Source organism: Tripterygium wilfordii, chromosome 7 (genome assembly GCF_013401445.1).
Source record: "Tripterygium wilfordii isolate XIE 37 chromosome 7, ASM1340144v1, whole genome shotgun sequence".
Taxonomy (NCBI): domain Eukaryota; kingdom Viridiplantae; phylum Streptophyta; class Magnoliopsida; order Celastrales; family Celastraceae; genus Tripterygium; species Tripterygium wilfordii.
In genome coordinates, this window is record NC_052238.1 from 2115229 (window position 1) to 2138687 (window position 23459).

A 23459-nucleotide genomic window follows, 5' to 3' on the forward strand; every position below is an offset into this window, starting at 1 on the left:
TACTTTTTTCGATAAATGAAAAAAAAATGATACTTGGGCAATAAATTTCTAGATCCTTATCCTGAGTAGAATGAGACAATATTTTGTTTCATAGTATTCCCAACTTTATCCTGTTCAATCTCTTACATCATATGATTCATACCCAGCCTCAGCTTCCTTTGTCCAATTATATAGGCATTTTTTTTTGGTATGCCCAACTTGATCAATCTGGTGTATGTCCATATTGAACCAAGTGAATAAGCAAATTAAATCTGGTCTTACATGACACCTAACAATCCTGATGTAGGGGGATCAAGTAAGGTTTTCTCGTTAGTATTTTTAAGGCATGGTAGCACTTATTTTGGTGAACGCACCTAATTATATTTGATTTCGAGGATTTGGGTTAGGTTTTCCGTGGTCATGGTAGTTATGCAATGGGAAGTGCGTGTAGTGTATGTAATAAACTGATGAATTGATCAATCAAGAAAGGAGGAGAAGATGAAGATGAGAAGAGAAAAATCAAACTTGTTACGTGTCTTTGTTTGCAATTTACCTTACAACGGCTAGAAAATACAAATATGTACGCTGTGTAACAGAGCTTGCAAGAGCAACGGTAACAAACGGGAAGTGACAGAGTTCTAACTTCTAAACTAAGAATTTGGACATACAAGCTAAAATGCAGTCGTTTTGACTAACATTAAAAACTAGATTGACTAATTTAGCTTTCTCGTCTGAAATCAACCAGGCCCACCCTCTCGGCCCAATTTTAACTGCAAGGGGCCACCTACATGATAAAGGCCACGGCCTATCTTTTGATACCAGGCCCTGTCAAGTTACATCAACACACGTGTCATATATTTACTGGAAGGTGGAAACATACATATGATAAAAAAAAACCAGGTTAGTCTCTATTTGAACAGAGATCAATAGTGAGAACCACGAGTAGCTCAGATGGAACAGAGAGTCTGAGAACAGTTGGAATTTTAAAACGGCACCCTTTAGAGGTATTACATGTTTGCCACATTCCAACAGGCATCTCCATGAATTTGACAACTGCAAGAGAGAGGGCTCCGAAAATATAAATGAAAAATCAGCAAATCTCCTCTTATATACTACTATAAAAACATTAACTTAAGACAAATTTGTCTCTGATGACAACCTTCCTTTTCAACTTTCCTTATTGTCTGCCCCACTTGGCCATTGTTAAATAAGTACACATGCCCACAAGCACAAGCTGATTAGCCTGTCAAGAACCACTCAAAACAGCAACCTGATCATTCATCTCCAAAGCACCAATGGACATTGCTTCAGCAATGGAAAATCCAACGTTGCAGTGTCATCATTTGAAAGTTTCAACATTATAGCTCAGTAAGTGAGATTATAACACTATCATTCAATGTTAAATCATTAAAAACTTTTTTTCATAGCAGCAAACATGGATGACGAGAGTAATTCTATGGGATGCACTTTGCCCTATAGGGGAGAGAATAAACAACAAAATCATTGTAGCCAAGGGAGAGATTTGTACATCTCCAAATAGATATGTTACAAACATGTTCGTCACATTTCAACTGGCATCACCATGAATTTGAAAAACGCATACCATGCTCCTGCAAGTATTAAATAAAAACTTATTACTTGGAATGGATGTAGATACATACTTAAAACACCTGTAAGTAGTTCATCAACCAGGATTTATGTTGAATATAGCTGGACGCATAGCCGCATAGGAATCTAATTTTCACACATGTAGGTTTTTCAACATTCTTAGACCCTTTAGATTTTAAGAAAATCATGCTATCAGTACTCTAACTTTCATACATTAGAAGAACTATACAGCGTTGATAAACACTGGGTCATGATCTTAACACCATTCAGATCTTCATTTAAGCACAACAGAAAAAACGAGTAACAACCTGGAACTATCTATAAGCCAAAACTATCTAAAAGATTCATGGTATGATAATATTGCTAATCAACACTTTCAGAATATTAAATGTCCATGCAAAAGTAACACATAACATTACTGGCCAAATGCAGATATTAGGGGAAAACTAGCTTCCCTGTTTGAATGATTTCCAGCTTCAGAGGTGAGCATACCTCACAAGGATGAAAGTTCTCACAGAAGCTGTCCATTCAGAAAGCAGAACTTCAAAAAGTACCCGGTCCTTTAGTTAGCATAGACATACACTTTAATTTGCGCAGTAACTTCTGGATGAAGTTTTAGTTCTGCTATATAATCTCCAGTTTCTCGAATCTCCGGAAGGAAAACAATCCGCTTGTCGACATCCCTAAACATCAATAAGCAAACAGAGAACGAAACGATTAGAAAATGTCATAATTGAGGGCTTGAACAGCAATTCATAGTGAGAGAAGAACTTATATCCCCAAATTTCTAGGCAATTATTTATATGCTACTAGAGTACTTTAAAAGTTTAAATCAAATAGGCCATGGGACTAGAAATGGTCACTAATTGTCAGATTCAACTCCACATAATAGTGAAATAAGAGTCTACATAGTTTGGAAAACGGTACCTCTGAAGCTGTGCCTTGATAATGTCAACAAGATCTTGAGGAGTTACACTGCCAAAATACATATGTCAGAGATGATTTACAAGAAAACATATCATAAATTCTTGATGTTGCAGCAGATCCAACTTACGTTCCAAATATTTGTTTTCCTTTTCCACCTTTGCGCTTCACCTTGAAAACTCCAAAAGTTTGAAACATTAAAGCAAGTTGTTGTGCCTCTTCTTTTACCTACAGTGGGATCAAGTTATCCAACATTATGATGGTTCTATCCAAGAGTAAGCTTGGAAAGAAAATTTTCTTAATCATGATATTAGCGAGGAATATGTTTGACAGATGGAGAGTAATGGATCATTAGGGCATCTGGACACCATATGGAAAGACAAAATTTATTTCAAAGTCTAATTAGAAGCGGAGTTAATAGTTTTTACCACAATCTGACAAACACACAGAAAAACAAGTTCAGAAATGTCACCCAGTAACAGCTAGAGACATTTAAACTTAAATTTGACACCTTGTGAGCCTGTTATGGTACTTGTGGCCTCTGGAATAGAAGAGCAAATATATATGAGGCAGTCAAATACCCGTTTTTTCTCAGCCTCGATTCTTTCTTCTTCCATCCGCATCTCCCTAAAGAGGAAATAATAATTGAACTTAATACAACGAAAATTTAGCTTTGGTAGTGGGAAACACGCTAATTTGTCCTCAAATATATAACAACCACTTTCGTTGTCAGAAACTTTTATCCTGTGCATGTAGCATAATCATGAAATTCAATTCCAAAAACCATCTCAACATAATATAAAGTTTCCAGCACTGTTCTCCTCTTTCAATGTTTCAATTTGATGCTACGCGAATATAAACACCTTATTGAATGGAATGTCTAGGAGAATGCAGTAAATATTGGCCCATCTCCATCAAGCAAAACGTTATGCACCATCATAATATCCAAAATTACAGAACAGAACAAATGCAAAGAGGAGACAGGATATCAATGCCACATGCAGCTCAATCAAACATTGTAAAAAGGCAAAAATCAATATACATGGAGGAGTAATACATTACTTGAGCAAAAGTGGTGTGACCATCTGGGCCTTGCCCATGGGATGAAGATAGTTCCTGAAGTACCCAGGCTTCACATCAAGAAGCTGCCCTTTACTTCCAAGGTCTGGCACATCCTCTTTTAAAATTATCTATCAACAAAAAGCTCACAAAAATAAAATAAACCAAGCTAGCTACTGCTTGGTTGCTGAGAAAATGTAGTAGCTGAAGGAGGTCAATTGTTTCCTGGACTTTTCATCCCCATTAACTGAGACCCATCTAAAATCAACAGAAAAAAAACACTGGAAATTCTATTTTTTTTTCTCTCCCATTTATCTTCCTCAGTTTTTTATTCCCTTTTCTCTAGAACCAAAAAGATTTCGAACGGCAACAAGAGTAGATCGAAAAATTGACAAATTCCCATTACATGTTAGCTAAAGAGCTGTTACCTTTCGAGACTTCTTAGCTTTCTTTTGAGCCACAACCGCTATGACCGTTCTTTTATCAGATAATTTTGTGGTTTCTCTAGGGCCTCCACCAAAACTGTGAAGCCATGAGAGAGTCGCTGCCGCAGATGATGAAGCCATTGCCTGTTGCCTCACCCGAAAACCTCCTCTCACTGTGATCTTATCTTCCGCGAGTATGTGCGGGTTTTGTTTTGTTTTACACTCACAGAATGACACAGGACCACCCCCCCCCCCCCCCCCCCCCCCCCTCCTCTGCAATTTGTCCTGGTTTCGACATTGGCCTTCCATTAAATAGTTTATTATATTTTTGACCTCTTTTTAACTCTTCGATTGCAGTTAGGCCCTTGTTAAGTTTTAGTGGAATTTTCAAAGCCCAATCTGTCTTAAAGCCCATTAGCCCAAATAGATTTTACCAACTACCCAAGGCCCTCAATAATTTTGGTATAATGAGTTGAAAAGTTCAAATTAATACAAAATTCATGTTATCTTTATATGGAGAGGCAGGAGAACTCTTTATCTTTATCGTTAAGATTATTCAGTCAAAAGGTGGTTGCATGCGGGAAGTTTGACGCAAGAAAAGGTGGTTTTCCATTTTTTTTTAAAAGAAGCAATGATACATTCAAGAGATAAGACAAATAGAGAATGATGTCAGGCAATCTATGACTATAATGTGCAACTTGTTTTGAAATATTTGTCCATTTTTGCTCATTCCTAGGTTTTCACAATTCGGTATAGTTAGAATATTTAATATTTCATTATAAGTATTTTTTTTGATAAGTCAAATAATTTTATTAGAATATTAAACGAATACAAAAGGAAAAAGAAAAGCAACCAGATGAACTAGAATGGTGCTAATTAATCCAGCCTTTTCATTTTAGCTTCTAATTAGGACTGTCCCATCTAAGATTGGTAACATCTGAGGGAGGTCTAGGCGGGGATAACTAAAGCTCCAAGTTGACTTAAAGCCTTCAACATCACAGGATAGTTGTTTAATTATTTTTGCTATGGCGTTAGCAAAACAGATAGGTTTGATTTCCTAGCCAGCCTTCTTAATTTACATATATATATATATATATATATATATATATAATCAATCTCATTGAAGATCATATTGTCAACAAGAAGCTAGATCCAAAACCAAAAGTCCCAACTAAGCCACAGATTCATACTCGAGGAAGCAAGGGATTAATTGTGGAACATAATTATGATTCCACCCACAGGTTCCAGTACTTTTTGCTTTCCAAATAATGGATCACATGCTATGTCGTCGCATATGTATCCTTCAGGAGCAGACGATGCCGTTTCATTTCCAATGGAAGCAACAACTTCTTCCCCAGAAAATCATTCAATTAGCTCTCTCATTTACAGTATTTCCCTCCTAAAAGACAAAGTTAATCAGGTGCAATCACTGGTCAGCATCCTTGTCTCTCCAAATCATCAAATCCAGTCCGAGTCAACGTCCATCGCCATAGCCAGCAATATGGGTCCCTTGATTCAAGAAATCGTTGTGACTGCTTCTTCAATGATGTTCACTTGCCAACAGATGTCTATTAGTCCTGATTCAGCTCAAGTAAAGGCTTCCCAAAGCAGTCTATCTCATCAACCAAACTATGGAGCTAATGAAGGTATTGATTGTTTTGATTATGAAAACTATAGTAATGATTTCAATACTACTACTAATAGTGTCAATAAGGGCGTGCAATTTGGTCACGAGAATATTACAAAACTACCAGTACCGTCTCAAGAATTGAATCAAGAAAGTGAAACGATGGAGATTTCTGACATAATTGAACTGAACGCGGCGGATTTATTGGCTAAGTACACGCACTATTGCCATGTTTGCGGGAAAGGTTTCAGGCGGGATGCGAATCTGAGAATGCACATGAGAGCTCATGGCGATGAGTACAAAACTAGTGCTGCTTTGAGTAATCCGTTGAAGAAGAATATTATTGATGATAGTAAGGAGTGTTCGACGAAATTGCCTAAGAAATATTCGTGTCCGCACGAAGGGTGTAGGTGGAACGTGAAGCACACCAAGTTTCAGCCGTTGAAGTCGATGATATGTGTGAAGAATCATTACAAGAGGAGTCATTGTCCGAAGATGTATGTGTGTAAGAGGTGCAATAGGAAGCAGTTCTCGGTGTTGTCTGATTTAAGGACTCATGAGAAGCACTGTGGGGATCTCAAGTGGCAGTGTTCCTGCGGCACAACGTTTTCTAGGAAAGACAAGCTAATAGGTCATGTTGCTTTGTTTGTCGGGCATACACCCGCAGTCAGTTTGACAAAAGCTACTGCAAAAAAACCTTGAAACGCTCATCAATCTAGCTAGCAACTACGCTGCAATACCACTCACAACATGCTTGTTTGATAGCATTCAAAGCCTGTGAACCCCTGTTGCGGATAATTTACACGCGTATATCGGTATACGTATAAGACTGTCTTAACTTTGTACTTTACTGTTGTGTGAGGATTACAATTCAAATAATGTATGTGTAATTGAATAAGTTGTTGTAGTTTTATGCTTACTTACAAATGCATGGACATTTAAACTACATCACGGTGTATAGATAGATGTTAATATGTACGTCTACATTGACGATAATATTATCAGTTTTAACTCATCTTTTGAGGTGCTGGTGGCATATATGATAATGTTATGAGATAATGAATACCGGTTAAGTTAGACATTCATTGATATTTTTCTGACTGGTGCACTGGTGTGTTGATCATGGGCGAACTCCATGATAGTTTCAATCCCTAATGCTAGATCAGGTTAATTAGTCAATGTATTTAGTAGGCATAATGAAGTTGCTTCACTGGTGTTAATTAATAAGTTAGGAGAGGGAGGTTTCGAACGAACCTAAATCTAGTTGGTGTTGGAATGAGAAAATTGCGGTTGAGACAAAGCTTAATCCTCACTTGCATCCAACAAAGTGGACGAAAAAGGTTTGGGTTATTTGATTTGATTGGTTATTTTAACACTTTTTCAATTTCGGTTTCTCAAATTAGAATGTTTGGAAATTCGGTTATTGAGTTGGAACTTATCAATTATTTCATAACCAAAAGTTTCATTATCGCATATGTGTTGTCCATAACAGAAAAAAAAAAGAAAAAAAAGAACCAAAATGTATAATGGTAGTATGGTGCATGCATAAACGCATATGTTTGGTTTATTCAACTATTTACATTAGAAAACTATGAAATATAAATTAAGGTTACGTTTGGAGCTCCATATATGATAGTACAATATTGCTATCCAATATATAATTTAATCCTTGGATAAGTTGATGTATATTTGAATTCTATTAAGTGTTTGGAAAGAATATGATATTAAACTTGTATGATATAATTATTTATCTTTCTTTTTATATAAAGTGAGAGTGAGGGTCTTTTTTGTCATTTGACATGTTATTCCTTATACAAAGTGTTCTACATAAAATAAAAAATGTGTTTTAATACTATACGATCTGCATCGTATAAGAGTCACTTTTGTACCATTAAAGTTATAGTGTTATGCTATCCCGAAAATTTTAAAAATCGTCCAAACACCCAATAATTTCATGAAAGAATAATTTTATACTATACGGAGTTTTATACTTCCCTCCAAACGGAACCTAAAATAACTAAAATTGTGAATTAAATTAAGTAACCAAAATACATTAATTAGGGATTCGTTGATTTTGATAATTCAATTTGGTCAGAATAACCCAAAATTGGGTGGCGGGGACCTGCTGTATTTTTATTACAGCAGGTCCCGCTGTAATATAATTTTGAGTTAGCAAAAATTTTTATTTTTATTTTTAAAAATAATAAATGTGTAGTATTCTTTTTACCGAATCCAACGATATATTTTTTGTTCGAAATAAAAATCGTATTAAACATGAAAAATACATGACAATTTTAGACCGTTGGATATAAATACAAAACATTCGATGTCTCAATCGCGATGAATTTGATTTTTGTTTCGAACAAAAAATATGTCGTTGGATTCGTTAGACCAAATACTACAAATTTACGATTTTTAAAAATTAAATAAAAAATTCTTTGTGTTCCAAAGGAGCGACAATGGGGTTTACTGTAATTTTTACTACAACATACCCCTAACACCCCCCAAAATTCAAGTTTTCGCCAAGTGCGGCTCTTAACCCAAATCGCCAATCGAAATGAGGGCCATGAGGCACAAAATTCAACTTCAAGATCCCGCTGATTCACAAATTAATCCTCACCGTCCATTCTTTCTCCTCACCAAACCCCACACGCCATGTCATCGATCCGCGTCTCCTAATGGCCAAATCATAATCGAACACGTAATACAAAACGCAACATGGAACTTCCCCAAAATCGACACAACTATAAACCATTCCGGGCCGTCCATTGTTTAATATATATGAACATCCCAAAATCTTCCACATCATCGATCCGCAACTTTCTTAACCAACCAATCAATTTTCATCTTCCTTCCTATATAAGCTTAAACCCTAGAACAGTTCACATAAAATCGATTATACTTTCAAGAATCTTGTGAAAATACTATTAGCAGACCGTAATGGCACCAAAGCCAGAGAAGAAGCCAGCGGAAAAGAAGCCAGCAGAGAAGAAGCCTGCAGAGGAAAAGAAGGCGGCGGAGAAGGCCCCTGCCGAGAAGAAGCCCAGAGCAGAAAAGAAGCTCCCGAAGGAGGCTGCTGGCGAGAAAAAGAAGAAGAGATCGAAGAAGAGTGTAGAGACTTACAAGATCTACATCTTCAAGGTGCTGAAGCAGGTGCATCCGGACATTGGGATCTCGAGCAAAGCCATGGGAATCATGAACAGCTTCATCAATGACATATTCGAGAAGCTAGCTCAGGAATCTTCTCGTCTGGCCAGGTACAACAAGAAGCCCACAATCACTTCCAGGGAGATTCAGACTGCTGTTAGGCTAGTACTTCCGGGTGAACTCGCGAAGCACGCTGTTTCTGAGGGTACAAAGGCTGTTACCAAATTCACAAGCTCTTAGATTTACTGTAGGGTTTTTGGTTGAATTTTGGTGGTTGACAACTGGTTGTAAAGTCTAGTATTTCTTTTATTTTTTTTTCTTCTAGGTTATGAAAACGTCCAATTATGCTATCTCAATGGTTTGAAGGAATTTGCTGGACTGAGTGGGTATCATATGTAATTTTTAGTTCCAGTTGTGTTTCGATTGATTGCTATAATTCCACGTATATGTCATAGTTTTCGTTTCAGAAAGTGATATTTCCCAGTCATATCTGGATTTCTCAGATTCTGGGTTTACATGGTATATTTTTTGCTTTGACGAAAATCGGGAAGCCATTGTGGATAACTGGTAATTACATGCTCATACTGGTTGGAATCTGTTTGGTTAGCAGTATTAAAAATTTCCTTTGAATAGGAGAGCCATGACCAGTTGATTCTCAGTTTCCAGATTTCAGCATTAGAATGAATGAGGTTCTATTTATCGGACTGGTTTTCAAATTGGTCTTCGCTATAGTGAATGGTCTGCCCATAGAGAGTTTATTTGTGCTTAAAAACGAGTTATGTAAATTTGTTTGGCAATTAACTTCACATTCTCTTGCAGAAAACTGTACGAACACATATAAACAAAGTTCAAGATATCCATCTAGTATATTTCAGCATGTACATAATCAACAAAAACAAATTCTTCTGCAGTTCATGCAGAGCATAAGCAAATCCACCACTTGCTAGAGCCATTCCAGCTAGAACAATCCGTAGCTGTATATTTGAAGCGACCCCAGATGTAGCACAGCAAAGTACAGTTGTATCGGTTAGGAACACTTGAGTGTATGCTGCTCAAATCTATCCACCATCTGGAAGACAACAAAATCCAGAATTACTTGACCAGCTTAAGTTTCTATGTTACTACATACTACAGTGATCTTAAACTAAAATTGCCTCTCTTTCAATTCCACGGTATAATGCCAACCTTATTATCTACTCCACTTTTAGGTTTGTCTGTTTCTATCCAAATGCAAGTTTATCTCATTCTTATACTTTCAGGAAGTAAATAAAGCATTTACACGGTGCAGGTGAATTTTCAAAAACAAGGCATGAGTTTTTCACACCTGACGTTTTGATAAGACTGTTGACGGCAAAGGTGGTAGGTTGCTCAAGCCAAACCACTCAGGTTTGCTGTTTCCATGTAGCCTAAGCCAATTCGCAAAAGCCAAGACAAAGCAGAACATTGGAAAGAAAGATATTCTCAACCTTGGAGGACAATCATATCTCCATCATAAATCTTATTTGAAGTCCAGTGCTCATGCCATCTAGGAACCACCTGACAAAAACCAAATATAGCTTATTACGAAATAAAGATAAATCTGGAAGACTGAAATGGTATTCAAGCTCACCTGAAGGTTATAACATCATATAAGAATCTTCACTTTTTATTTGAAGATGAGATCAGAAGTTTATAGGTTCTTACCTGACACCAGGAAGTCCCAGGAATTGTGAGTTCGAAGAAATTTCAAGCACTACAGACAATCAAATGGGTCTTCCCTGGTGGCCATTGGTACATTAAAGGAACAAATCCATATTACCCCTCTCTGATCCCCAACTAGAGGAAGTTTTGTGTCTATCCCAACTCTGAAAAAATAAGGATATGTATTTAATACTTTCAAAAGCAACAAGGGATGAAGGAATAACAAAAATTCTCTATCATATGTATAGAAACAAAACTGCGAAAGACTTAAAAGAAATTTGAATGCAAAAGACAGAGCTACTCTACATCGTAGCCTCCTGCCCGACATAGGACAATCCTGTACTGTGGTGACAAGTCGTCATGATGAAATTATCTAGTAACCGGCACACTAATTAATATTCACAAAACAATTTACCAGCGGTCCTGACAATTTTACAACAAAACTATGAAACTGCTTGAAATTGTTAAACCATTCACATACAGGGTAACATCGGCTTGACACCAGCCCCGGCATTGAACCCATAACAAGGTGCGACAAATTTCACTCTGATTTATGGGTTCCCTTCATTTGCTCCAGCAAATCCCCAAGAACTACTAGATGACAGCTTAAATGGCAAAGGCTTAGCTCTATCTCTCCTTCCACTTACCTGCCACAAATATTACTCCAGTTAAGAGAAGGATAACCATATGAACACTGAAAGCACAAATGGTATCGAAGTATCAATGCATACATGAAATTACGACATGTACCTTTTACTGTTATTCCTTGTTAAGCCACAGATTGTTATGCAAAAGATCTGATTTCATAATAATAATAAAAAATTCATTTGAGTAGAGCAGTTAATCTAACATTACACTTTAATCCAGTTACTTGCTTTCTTTTCGCTTTGCCGTTGTCTGTTCTAATCTGGGCTTCTAATCATATGCCCTGTATCTTTTTCTTAATCAATGAATATCATTCTATAAAAAAAGAAGAAGGTATTACACCGGCCAAAGCCAAATGGTTCATTGACAATTACACGGTAGAGCTTTTGCTAACAAAAACTACTCCTCAAACATTTACACCCCATTTACCAAACCTGCAATGAAAACATCACAGCATGCTTTAAAAAACTTTTGCGGATTTAACCTCCTAGAGATCTAAATGTTTTACAAGTGATAATAACACAAGGTTCTAAAGACAGCTGCCAATCATGCTCAAAATAGTTTTAAGATATTTAGGTTCTAAAGGTGCACCTTGTGATGAGCAAAATCAATGTGAGAAGGATCAGAGACATTCTCCAAGAGCGTATCATAGCCATATATAAAACATATCTCACTGAATTGTCACTGTCAAGAATTCATGTTTTTCAGAGTCATCAGGCAACCTAATAAGTTACCATAACAACAATAGATCACTAACTATTCACCATATAAATGAGCTAATTAATAGAAAGAAATATAAGCATAAAAAGCAAATTACATAGGGCGCTTAGTGACATTGGCTTTCTCCCAGCCATTCTCATCTGGCCAAGCAAAGAAGTGACCTTGAAATACCGTTGTTGGAAATCTAGTAGCACAAGCTCCAGGAGACTGAACTGCTCGTGCTTCAGGCCCTTCTGGCAATGCCCGAGGAATCCCAGTACAAGATCTACAACTATAAAAAGACCATCCGTGATATGAACATTGCAAGTGCCTATTTTCATCAATCCGTCCCTCATATGAAATCAAAATACGAAAACTCTATATATCCCTAACAATTTCTCTGCATAAGTATTATGTTATCTAATTATATTGAATTTTTTTTATTACATTATCTAAATATATTAACTTTCGTTATTACGTTATCTAATAATATGTTATGAACGATTAGGGAATGTATTTGTTAAGGCTACATAGCATTGTTGAATCAAATAATCTGATCACAAAATTAACTTTTACAAGCTAGAGCCCTCTGTGAAAGCCATGGAAGTTGGAACACCGCAACACAAAGGAAAATAGTCAGACCAAAAGTCTGAAACACGTACCAGAGGTAAGGAGCTAGTCGTCATTTCGCACACATTGTGTGGCCGGCGAGAATGTTTCTCTACCGATGGACGATGGAGGAGGGTTTCGCAGCCACAAAATTTGATCGTGATCTGTTGGTACTCGTTAGCGGCAGGTGCTGACGCGAGGTGTCAGACACTTCTTCCAGAATCAAAAGTCACCGACTGGATATGAATAGGCCACGTGTAATACCCCAATCAGTCAAAGTGTCAACGTGCCAAATCGACGGGTAAAATCCGGGTTCGCTGAGTGGCTTACTTTTATAGTTATAGCAGCCGTTAGATGTGTTTTAATTCAATCTTACGGCTGTAATTTAGTATACGAATAAGAAACCGACAGACGATTTGAAAAGCCCGCCGCCCGGGTAGCAAATCCTCTTTAATAACCCTAAGTTCCTAATCCTTGTACTATTATCCTAAGTCCTTGAGAACTTCATCATGACTATCTGCTTGTTTTGAGAGACCTTCATTATAACCTTTGAGATTTTTGAGTCTCTTTCGAAACTCTCGGTCGATCTTTCTCTCGTTGAAGATGTTGCGTAGAATGATTCCGCGGAGGACAGAGCACTTGTACAGGAAGAGTATGGTCGGGGAAGAGCGTTTGATTTGGCTGAAGAAAGATTGTATAAGCTGGTAAATATATTGTGAATAAAATTAGGTTAAATTTTGATTGCGTTGTAATTGTACACAATTTGATTTCACAACTTTTGGATTTTCTATTTCAGAAGGAAAGTCGATTCCGACAGAACTCAATAACGAGGAAGCTGAGCTTCGTCAAGAAATCGATCTGGAAGTTGAACACCGCTTGGTTTGTTTGTCCACTTTTGCTTCAGAGTCCAGTAGCTAGATGGTTTCTGTGTTGTGTGAGTTTTGTTTGTTTTCATTGTTTAACGATTTTGGAAACTCGTGTGATTTGTGATGGCTTGAGAAGATCGGCATTGCAATATGAGTCATGGATCGGTAAGTGATGACCTAGAATTTAAAATGCTTTAAGTTTTTGGAATTGAATGGAGATGTTCTCGTAAGTCTTAATTGTTGAATGTAGTCGAGGAATTTGGCATCGGACTACATGTGATTCCTATCATGATTGCAGCATACATAATTTCTCTAGAATTCAGACTGATATTATTAGTCAGAAGACTTCACTTATAGCCATACTTGTTTTAGTGCGGAGCCACTCTTTGTTATTTTTTGTGAACGTTTGTAAATCAAGATCTATTGTTTTGATCTAACTGGAAATTATTTGCTTCTAATCATCCATTGATGGCTTTGCCCCATGCCTGTGCAGAGTAGTATGACAGGAATATACAGAAGATAATTGTGCCTGTTAACACTACATTGTTAAATTTTCGTCCCATAGACACACATCGATGATGCGTATGATAGTGGAATGGAGAGAGATCCTAAACTTCTGCTGACCACATCTTGGAATCCATATTCCCCTTGTATACTATTTGTAAACCTCGCTCTTATTCTTGAAGACTTGAACTCTCCTAATTAGGTATTAAGTATTCTAGAGCTGCACCATATTTACCATATTTTTTATGTTGCTTTATATATAGATGTCTTTAAATTTGTTGTTACCGTGTCTGTTAGTTTCTTTACATGATCAATTCATGCCCTAATGTGCATCAAATGACTGGCGGTAGCATCATTGGCTATTATTTTCTCTTCCCATTCATTTTCTTTATTAAGCTCTGCATCTATTTATTTACTTATTTATTGATGTCTCATTATACGTTGGAGATGGCATGATGAATGTGCAAGGATGATCGAGCCTTCTGTTCAATCACTTTCCTGTTGTCCAGTGGGTTCCGACTAAGACATTTAATCTTGTACTTGAGAATCCAGTCTTTGTTATTTACATATAACTATGTATTCGCAGTTTTCCTTCACTTAAGAAAATATTGTTTCTGTGCTTTTACCAAAAAAAAATATTCATGCTGATGAGGTGTGTCACAACATGCTCATTCTGTATCGGGTTTGATCCAGCATTCATATATGTTTTCTTGAACTACTATAGTGCTATAGTGTTGTCCATTTTTTGTTCTAAAATTAGTAGATTTACTTCTCACACTGACAAACAAACGTAGAAAAATCTATAAAATCACTTACCAAAACTTTAGAATTGGAAAGTATGGATTTAGCTCAGCAAGGAATCTTAACCACTATCATATTTGATATTTCAATGTATCGCTTCAACTTTTGTTTTCCCTCAGCTTAGTCAAGTATTACTAAACTCTGTGATACAGTTGGTCGTTGAACTACTGGTTTCTTCCTCTATGCAGGTTTTTATCTGAAATTATCAAGGAATATCGTGCACCTGATTATACCCATGTCGTGTTGGTTCATGAATAGCGAATATCTTTGTGTTGCTTGTAAGCCATTTACCTTTTGGTCGGACTGTGAACTTTGAATTACTCAATGTCAGTAGTTGGCCTGTCTTCTGTCTTCTGTAGGAAACAGGACAGCAAGGACAAGAAATCCAACGGAACAATGCTCTGAGGCATGCCCATATTTGATACATAAGCAACTTCTCAAGCAAGGTAACCCTATTTTTCTACACGGAAGCTTCAATTGTTACAAATAATTTCCACAGCTAGCCATGTTCACTTCTTGAATTTGATTATTTGTGATATGAGAATGGTTGGTTGCTATAATTCTTTCTATGGATCTAACTTATTGAATTTCACACGAGGGTTCAGTTGGCGCTCTTGGTACTTGAAAATGAAACTCTCTTTTCAGAAGTAGACAATGCCATAAGACATGACAGGTATGGTGAAGCTGCAAGCTTACGTAACTTTGTGGGCCAGGCCTGGATAAAGAAACCGGTTAAATTTTCAGCTATTCAGTAATCTTAATTTAATAATTTATTATATCCTAATTTTGGGTGGGCTTGAAAATAATATGGGCTTGAATTCTTTTGCTGAGTCCGGCCCGGCCTAATGTTGAATCATTTCTAGAATAGCTCTCTTGGAAATGGGCTGGGCAGGAAGGGCCAAATCTTCTGCAGTTTGAATTTTTGGGTCGAGTCCAGTAGTATTTTCAGTTATCTTTTAATTTTTAAAAATTAAACTTGGGGTATGCTAAAAAGAAGATTGGGCTTGACATGTAATATTTGTCTGGATAGGGGGATCAAATTATATTGGTTTGGGCCTCAGTTGGAGCCGGCCCAGACCAATATTAATATTATTAAAATATTTTACCACACGTGAACTTGTTCGAAGCAATATATAGAAATCGGGTTTTTGATGATCTAGCCCAGCCCAGCCCAGTACAGCACCATTACACATTACACAAATATCTGGGCCCATCTGAAACAGAAAGGCTGGTAAGAACAATTGGGCTGGATTTTATTCGGCCCCGGGCTTTCTGGGGGCCGTATAGGATTGGCCAAAAATTCTTGGCTCATTCGTGATGGGCTTCAGAAATTCTGGGACCATCTATGAGATGGGCTTGATATTCTGGCCTCATTTATAATGGGCTTTCTTGGCCCATATAGGATGGGCCTGACATTTCTGGGCCCATAAGTGATGGGCTTTATAAATTATGGGCCCAAATTCGATGGGCTTGAGATTCTGGCCCATTTATGGCTTCTAGGCCCACATAGAATAGGCCTAAAAATTCTGGCCCATTTGTGATGGGCTTGAAATTGTCGGCCCATTTATGTTGGGCGTAGAATTCGTGGCCCAAAAATGGTGGGCTTTAGAAATTATAAGCCCATTTGTTATGGGCTTCAAAAATTCTGGTACCATTTATAAAGGGCTTTCTGGGCCCCCATTGGATTTACTCCGGCCCATTTATGTTGGGCATAGAATTCGTGGCCCACAAACGGTGGACTTTAGAAATTCTGGGCCCACTGTTTGGGCTTCAAAAATTCTGGGCCCTTTCGTGATGGGCTTCCTGGGCCCATATGGTATTGGCTTCGAATTCAAATTCATTAACAGAAAGGCAGGTAGTAACGATTGGGCCAGTTTTGATTGGGCCCCGCATTTCAGACCAAATTTTCTGCAAAGCTTTTTTTCCGACGATCAAACATTTTATCTAGAACAAGTTTTTCTATGACTGCCCCGAACCAACAATTAATTACTTTTAAAACATACCATATCATCATAGTAAGTTTAATTTAAGAGCCATAAACTAATGTACGTCAGAGTCTTAATTTTAATGAATATTTTCTGCAGCCTTAAGCCGTTAGACTTGTTAATATTCCTTTACGAATAAAGCATATACAAAAGTTCAGTTTGACGCGTGTTCACAGTCGCAAATCATTGAACTGTAAAAAAATAGAAGAAAATAAAAATTAAGGGTGAAATAGGAATAATCACTGATCAAAAGAAGCATGAATCTGAAGCAGGAAGCGTAAAAAGGGGTTATCGGTTATCCACAGGGTTCGAGTATAGAATAGAAGGCCTTTGTGCTTGCATGATTGCAACAAACAAAGATATCCACAAATCGATGAAATCAAGATTATGCTCTAATCAGCAGGCAACTACACTAAACATGATTAAAACCAATAAGCATAAACTTACTATCATCGCAGCCTCGCGAAAGGGACACGATTCCATTGCCCGATGAAACCAAGGAAGAAAATTTGACATCGCAATACTAATTTGCTTTCTTCGGAACTTGTTAAGTCAGCTCTCATAAATGCAATTTAATAATACTTTTAACCATGAATATACCGAACCACAAGTATGTTTTACCAGCAAGGGAAAGAGCCAAAGAGGTGGTGGTGGGGCACTAAACAACAAAGGTCAGTCGAAAGCAGAGAGGCAGGAAGAGCTTCGCTGATATGTACGGCAGTTCTACAAACAAGCTTCCAAGAAAACTAATATTTATTTTAGCAATACTGTCCCAATTACTGCTTCAGTATCTCTTCTTTGTTATCAAATATATTTCCTAAACTATGGAAGCAACAAAGAATTCTAATAAGACTAAACCCATGGTTTACCCATGAGTTATGTCAATCAAATACTAATCATGCAGCAAACAGATGGCCTACTATTCATTCCAGGTAAAATTACAATCTTGCAACCACGGAAAAAAAGAGAACAATGGATCAACAACTCACAAAAATTAAAATCGAAATGCATAGTTATCTACCATCTATGAAAGAAATTATTAAATTTTTTCTCATAAAAAATTATTATAGCTTATTATGCACAATAGTTGTTTGCTATTTGTCATGACTCATAATTGCTAAAACTCTACTTCTTATGGTGTTCATCTCTGAGTTCTTAAGACAGTCCAACACTGCCCATGAGATCAAATCATGCTATTTTTCATGCACTCCTAACACATTGATTAGATTTTCTTGGCCATACTCCAGAGACTTGGCTATTGGACCAAAAGATAAGCCAACTCAAAAAAACAAAAACATCCACTCACACAAATGCATGCAATTAAGTGCACAGATTACCTACTCCAAGAGCAGATATTTCAAAAATGATTCACTTCTTAGGGTATGTCTGGCTGTCAGGCCCGATGTCACGTGATCCTGTGTTGATGTACGGCCCCCTGATAATAGCCTGGGGTGGCAGTGGTTTTGAAGAGTCAATCACAGGCTTTGACCTTGGTGTGCTGTTGTGAAAAAGCATAGATTATTTAGCAGATGCGCTGATGTATGCTGGCAGTTCAAAGAATCCACATGAAAGACATCTACTTACACCATGTAAAAGGGAAATGCTAAGCCCGCACAAGCAAAAGCCACAAGGCCAGTGGCAACAATCACATTGCGTGATCTTCTCATTGCTACGACTGAAGTGGTTCAGCTAATTATCTACAAAACAAAGGAGAGAAACAATATGAACAAAAAGGTCACTGCAGTTTAAATATAGCAATTTTTGGGTAGAAGTGCATTTTTTTCGCTGTCTAGAGTGAATAAGAAACAGTATTAGAGAATATGATTTCTTTATTCATACAACAGATGCAATAACGTGTGTACATTTTGATGTAAAACAATATTATTGCTCAGAATATCATTCATCAGATATCAGAATGTGAACTTAATAGCAGCTGATTTGGTAAGACAGCCCAAACTTTCAATGACACACCAAACTTTCTTACTTCTTTTCCCCCCAAAAACCAGTCAAGTAGATCATGAGCCACGGTTTTCATCAGCATCATGCCAGCAAACAACATAGACATGTGCACAATTCATCAATTACTTGGCAAATTCCTAAAGAAGTTCACAGCACCATTATATAACATGCTTATGTCTTCAAGAAATCCAATAAAGAAAAAATGAAAAGAATGACAAGGCACTTCAATTTCCTACCATGCAATGGTTTATGGATTTGAATCATAGGCTGGTTATTACACAACCCCTTAGTCACAAGTCAATTTCATTTCAAATTACTCAAAATAGAGGTCCTATAGCTGGTACTTAGTAAGAAAAGTCGAACTGACATCTTCAACCTGAGTCTAACACTTAACGAAAATTATTCAACAAACAATATATTTTCTCTCTGGCCGCCTCAATTTACGTCTATTCACATTTTTTGATAAATAGTACCATGAAAATTTTCTTTTTAACGAAATTAGCTAAATAGAGATTAACGTAGAATGTCCAAAGACAAACAGAATTACATTGCAGCAGTAAAGAGAAATATTAGGGGGAAAATCAGGCCATGCTCTTATTCAATAACGCCAACCTCCTATAGATCATAAACTACGAAGATGAACTTTGTAGATGTTGAAAATAGGCATCAAATATTCATGTCAAATTGCCAACACCAGCAAGTTAACTCAGACTATAGAACTCATTTAATATTTGTAGGTATTAGGGAATAGGGATTAGATCATGGTGACTGTCTACAATGAACAAAAGCAATCAATCAGCTTGCTATCATCAAAATCATTTCAGCTTGATATCATCAAAACCGGAGAATCGGAGATAGGTATCCCTGTTGACAAAGAGTCCTAGTAATACAAGTATTATAACCTACCAAATTGTCAAAATCGCATCAACTATAGCAGTAGCACAAAGACGTCACACCATCACAACTCAGATAAATCTCTATGTGCAAGAGGAAAAGAAACAAACAACAAAGCCTTTGATAGGATGCTGCAGAAACTGGTTTGAATAGGGAAAGATCCATGAAAAGACGAAATAGAAATCATACTTCATGTTTATCAAAAAAAAAAAAAAAAGAAATCCTACTTCATGAAAAAAGCGGCTACACAAGTAGATCAAAATAGCGATTACGCAACTAGCTCAAAATACTCCACGAAAAAGCGATAACGCAGCTGGATCAGAAGCCAGAATCAGTCCCTCACACTCGCAATGGAAAATGACAATTTCTCGAGGTTATTTAAAAAAGAGGAAAAGCGAATAAAGACCTTTCGAAATCTCCACAAATACTAATAACCTAGCCATGAATGACATACAAGTTGCGAAGTACAGATTCTGTTCAAGCAATTCATCGAACAATGAGGTTTCAGTGTGCATATAATGAATAATTTAAACAATAAGCAGATTGATGTTATAAGATTCATTAAACGAGAGAGAGTTTCACCTGTTTGGATATGAACCTAAAATCCACTGAAACAGATTTCCAGGAAAGTAATAGCACTCACGACCAAATGAGTAGGTTGATTGATGGTGTAATCTCGCAAACCAGAGAGAGAGAGGGAGGGAGAGGAGCGAATCACCTCTTCGAATGCGAACCGACAATTCACTCTTGAGTCTGATTTCGCACCAACAGTCTCAATGTCTCGCGTTTTTGCTTTAGGGTCGGAGCGTGCGTGTTTTATGTGATTGACATATTAGCTTGGGTATTTATTTCTCTTTTTCTTTTTTTTTCTATTTCTTAATTTTTTTCAGATCAGGAAAGGGCCTGAGAATGCTTGGGCCTACTTTTCCTTTCAATGGACTCAAATTATATGGTCTTTTTTATCTGGCCCAAAAATGTTACAAATTAAAAAAGACTTTGATACTGTTGAATGATATCACTTCTCGACCTAAACCAAAAGACAGAAAGTTAGAGGTAAGATGATCAGCTATAAATGCTCCCGAAGTGTCGTCATTAGCAGAGAATAGGGTGGTCTTCCTCCTCGCCACTTACGTATGCTATTACCCTCTTCGAAACTTTTAAAATTACAGCAATGAATAATACTAAGACAATCAACAGCTTTATCCACCGGCGCTTTGCACAAAATAAAATTCAGATTCATTAACCAACCGCAATCAAAACTACCCGGCATGCCGTGGGTTGTTTACCCAGAAACCTTAACCACAGTCTATGAAAACTCATTTGCAACTGGAATTTAAGGAAGAAAACAAGTAATGAAAGAGAAAGCACAAGGAAGAAAAACAACCAACTAAGGCGACAATAAGGCATCAACATGTAATAAATTAACCCTCCAAACACACCACCTTCTCACCTAACATGAAACACATGGAACTATGGAAGCACAAAAAGAAAAGCAATCAAAACCCAAAATGACCAGTCAGATATGATAAAATTTCCGTAAAAGATCAAGAACAAAACACACTTTGTTCCGGAATGGGTAAGAAACAAAATTTTAAAACAGGTTTGAAACCAAAACACATCAATAGTCTTCAGCAACATATAATGAATCTTTCCTACTTATTTTTCTCCTCCTTTTCAGCTTCAGCAGCCTTCTTCATCCGAGAACCAAGATGGCGTTCATTCGTTCGCTCAACGCGAAGCTTGTCATATGCCTTGAATGACTTCATCTCCTCAGTGACCTTCACAAGCTCCACAGATGGCTTTTCACGTACAATTGGCATGTAAGGCCCTTGTACTTGTGTTGCCGTTGCCAGTTCCTCGGGAGTAGAATCACCAGCCTACAGAAATAGCCATACAAAAGTAAAATGTAGGGCACTTTGAGTGATGGTAATGTCCAACGAAAGAACATAGATATTCTGCAATACCTTGACCTTGCGAGCACGTCTTGGGAACACAACTAACTTAGCCTTGTATGTCTTTAGCCTTTGGACATTAGCTTGAAGACCTTCAAGAGACCGGTTATTGCGACGATGATCAATTGCAATTCCTATTGTTGGGGCAAGTTTTTTTGGAATACCTGCAGCCTAATAAGAACAGGAGAAAAAGATTCTAACAATCAAACAGACCACTCAGTAAACAATAACAGGAAGGAAAAAAAAATGATCCACAGCAATACATCTCACAAAAAGTGAGACCAACTCCAAAATAAAGTCCAATTGCAAGTTTGGCTTTTACAGATGATTTGCTTCGAAGTCAAAAACAGTATAATTTCAAAGATCACAACAAAACTACTATTTATAGCCAACCTAAAAAATCTGTAAGAACTGGACCTTTGAATAGAAATTACATCACCAAAAAGTAAAAACAAAGCATCCAATGGAAACTTCTCCACAATCTAAGTGTGATAACAAAATTAATATAGTTTTTTTTTTCTTACTGAAACACAATAAATAAACATCACCTTATGATCCCAAACACGATATTAATAAATGAACTGTCTACCTTAATCTCTTCAAGAGAAAATCCTCTTCCAGCCCTTAACTTCATATTATACTTCAATGTCTGACCATGCACTGTGGGTCGGAGGGGTCCAGCAGTAGGACGTGGAAAAAATTTCACGGCCTTCTTTTGCTGAGCTGGTAAAAGTTTCAAAGGATTAATAAATTAGGGCCTGGGAAATAATTATGAAAGACTTCTATTTCGAAGATTATGTGGCTGTGTGTGCACTTGCAGCGTGCCATTCACATACAGGAGAGAGATGAACAAACATGCAACAGCATAGTTGAAAGAAGGGCAGACATAAGAAACATTTTGCAAGAGAGATACTCACCATTGCGTCTCCTGGTTTTTCGAGCTGGTTGGTTGAACCAGGTTTTCACATAGTTTTGCCAGTGCTTTTTAAAATGCCCATTGGGCACAACATTGTTATGCTTAACCATATCTTACCTGTAACACTACAACAAAAGAGCAAAATGTCTTAGACTGTTTCGACAAGCAAGGTGATTCCATCTCAATGAAAAAAAGTTAAGACACAAATAAAAAGTGACAAAAAATAACAAGGGTTGATATAGATCAAGGTCTCAATTCACTTAACCTAAGATTGCCTGGGCAAGAGTAAAACCAAAACTAACACGCAAACTATAATATGTGCTTCAGTATTTGAAGAAACTAAAGAATGAATAGACACTCTTTCAACCTGGAATCGTCAGGAAGAACTAAACCATTCATTCCGGTGGCTTATAAACACTAATGCAGAAGCTGTAAACGTCACCAAAGTGGACGACCGGTATTAAACAATCAACAATCACTCTCTAGTCATCCCGTAGAGCAAGTGAATCCACCAATTTATACGTACTGAAGCATTGAATATGTATAAGAAGCCTAAAGAACGTGCATATGTGTGGATCAGCAATGGCATTGATTTTTTCCCACATTTTTACTTTTCACATCAACCCGGATCTTAGAATTAGATGCCTCGCTTCAAATCCAAACAATCTCATTGACTGCAAATAAAGCACAACAAACAGCGCAATAAATTATTCGATTCTCACGACCATTTCTTCACACTCTCAACTAAGATTCAGAGAGTAAGACAACAAGACCGGAAAAGCTTACCAGAATCAGTTTGGAGACGCAGCTGTGCAGGATAGTCTGAGTCTCTGAGAGCAGAAACAAGTTGCCTCAAAAACCCTAGACTTAATATGGCTGTTTCTGACGAATCAGACAGACCGGATGGGTAAGGGTTGATTCGGCCCATTTGTTTTCTCTTCCAGACGGGTACGGGTTGATTCGGCCCTTTTTATCCCATTAAAATCGCAGGCCCATGATCTCTTTAAACCAGATCAACGACAAGCTCAGGAGGCTCAGCAATAAGTAGCACAAGCAAGCTAGAGGCAACTCAGGCAAGTCCGTCATCAAGTCTCCTCATGACCGCAAGGCTTTCGGGATCGCACTAAGATTTGGGGAAGGAAAACCCCTCAAGTCGCAGATTACAACGAAGACCCTCGCA

At 37.3% G+C, this 23459-nt stretch overlaps 4 protein-coding genes, 1 long non-coding RNA gene and 1 pseudogene across 8 annotated transcripts; 2 read left to right on the plus strand and 4 right to left on the minus strand.

The window, feature by feature from the left end:
• Positions 1-1275: 1275 nt before the first annotated feature.
• LOC120002850 (50S ribosomal protein L9, chloroplastic-like) lies at positions 1276-4159 on the minus strand. Its single transcript, XM_038851701.1, has 7 exons — positions 3999-4159; positions 3574-3701; positions 3093-3138; positions 2642-2739; positions 2515-2562; positions 2080-2270; positions 1276-1589 (listed from the first exon to the last, which is right to left on the minus strand). The coding sequence occupies exons 1-6, from the start codon at positions 4134-4136 to the stop codon at positions 2150-2152; spliced, it is 579 nt and encodes a 192-aa protein (XP_038707629.1). The 5' UTR covers positions 4137-4159; the 3' UTR covers positions 1276-1589; positions 2080-2149.
• A 981-nt stretch (positions 4160-5140) lies between these two features.
• LOC120002914 (protein SENSITIVE TO PROTON RHIZOTOXICITY 2-like) lies at positions 5141-6644 on the plus strand. The gene has a single exon (XM_038851771.1). The coding sequence runs from the start codon at positions 5221-5223 to the stop codon at positions 6322-6324; it is 1104 nt and encodes a 367-aa protein (XP_038707699.1). The 5' UTR covers positions 5141-5220; the 3' UTR covers positions 6325-6644.
• A 1860-nt stretch (positions 6645-8504) lies between these two features.
• Positions 8505-9271, plus strand: LOC120001659 (histone H2B.3-like). Its single transcript, XM_038850076.1, has one exon. It carries the CDS (start codon positions 8563-8565, stop codon positions 9007-9009), a length of 447 nt encoding a protein of 148 aa, XP_038706004.1. The 5' UTR covers positions 8505-8562; the 3' UTR covers positions 9010-9271.
• A 359-nt stretch (positions 9272-9630) lies between these two features.
• LOC120002441 lies at positions 9631-12479 on the minus strand (annotated as a pseudogene).
• Positions 12480-16659: 4180 nt separating this feature from the next.
• On the minus strand, positions 16660-20232 carry LOC120002791. 3 transcript variants are annotated; one of them, XR_005469186.1, is made up of 4 exons: positions 19994-20232; positions 18143-18255; positions 17896-18056; positions 16660-16749 (listed from the first exon to the last, which is right to left on the minus strand). It is a non-coding gene; the product is annotated as an uncharacterized LOC120002791 (long non-coding RNA). The 3 variants fall into 3 exon arrangements; XR_005469187.1 differs by lacking the exon at positions 16660-16749 and adding an exon at positions 16938-17380; XR_005469185.1 differs by lacking the exon at positions 16660-16749 and having other exon boundaries at positions 17458-18056; positions 19994-20231.
• A 567-nt stretch (positions 20233-20799) lies between these two features.
• On the minus strand, positions 20800-23222 carry LOC120001716 (60S ribosomal protein L13-1-like). Of its 2 annotated transcripts, none has more exons than XM_038850144.1 (5): positions 23066-23222; positions 22281-22404; positions 21953-22086; positions 21376-21534; positions 20800-21288 (listed from the first exon to the last, which is right to left on the minus strand). In XM_038850144.1, the coding sequence occupies exons 2-5, from the start codon at positions 22387-22389 to the stop codon at positions 21064-21066; spliced, it is 627 nt and encodes a 208-aa protein (XP_038706072.1). In that variant the 5' UTR covers positions 22390-22404; positions 23066-23222; the 3' UTR covers positions 20800-21063. The 2 variants fall into 2 exon arrangements, with proteins under 2 accessions (XP_038706072.1, XP_038706073.1); XM_038850145.1 differs by lacking the exon at positions 23066-23222 and adding an exon at positions 22647-22854.
• Between the last annotated feature and the right edge of the window lie 237 nt (positions 23223-23459).

Coding starts and splice junctions, on each gene's coding strand:
- LOC120001716 (XM_038850144.1), bottom strand. CDS start 22,389: ATGGTTAAGCATAACAATGTTGTGCCCAATGGGCATTTTAAAAAGCAC. Junction 22,087..22,280: donor AAAAACCAGGAGACGCAATG/GTGAGTATCTCT, acceptor AACTTTTACCAG/CTCAGCAAAAGAAGGCCGTG. Junction 21,535..21,952: donor TTTCTCTTGAAGAGATTAAG/GTAGACAGTTCA, acceptor TGTTCTTATTAG/GCTGCAGGTATTCCAAAAAA.
- LOC120002914 (XM_038851771.1), top strand. CDS start 5,221: ATGATTCCACCCACAGGTTCCAGTACTTTTTGCTTTCCAAATAATGGA.
- LOC120002850 (XM_038851701.1), bottom strand. CDS start 4,136: ATGGCTTCATCATCTGCGGCAGCGACTCTCTCATGGCTTCACAGTTTT. Junction 3,139..3,573: donor GTCACACCACTTTTGCTCAA/GTAATGTATTAC, acceptor TTTCCTCTTTAG/GGAGATGCGGATGGAAGAAG. Junction 2,271..2,514: donor ATCAAGGCACAGCTTCAGAG/GTACCGTTTTCC, acceptor ATTGATGTTTAG/GGATGTCGACAAGCGGATTG.
- LOC120001659 (XM_038850076.1), top strand. CDS start 8,563: ATGGCACCAAAGCCAGAGAAGAAGCCAGCGGAAAAGAAGCCAGCAGAG.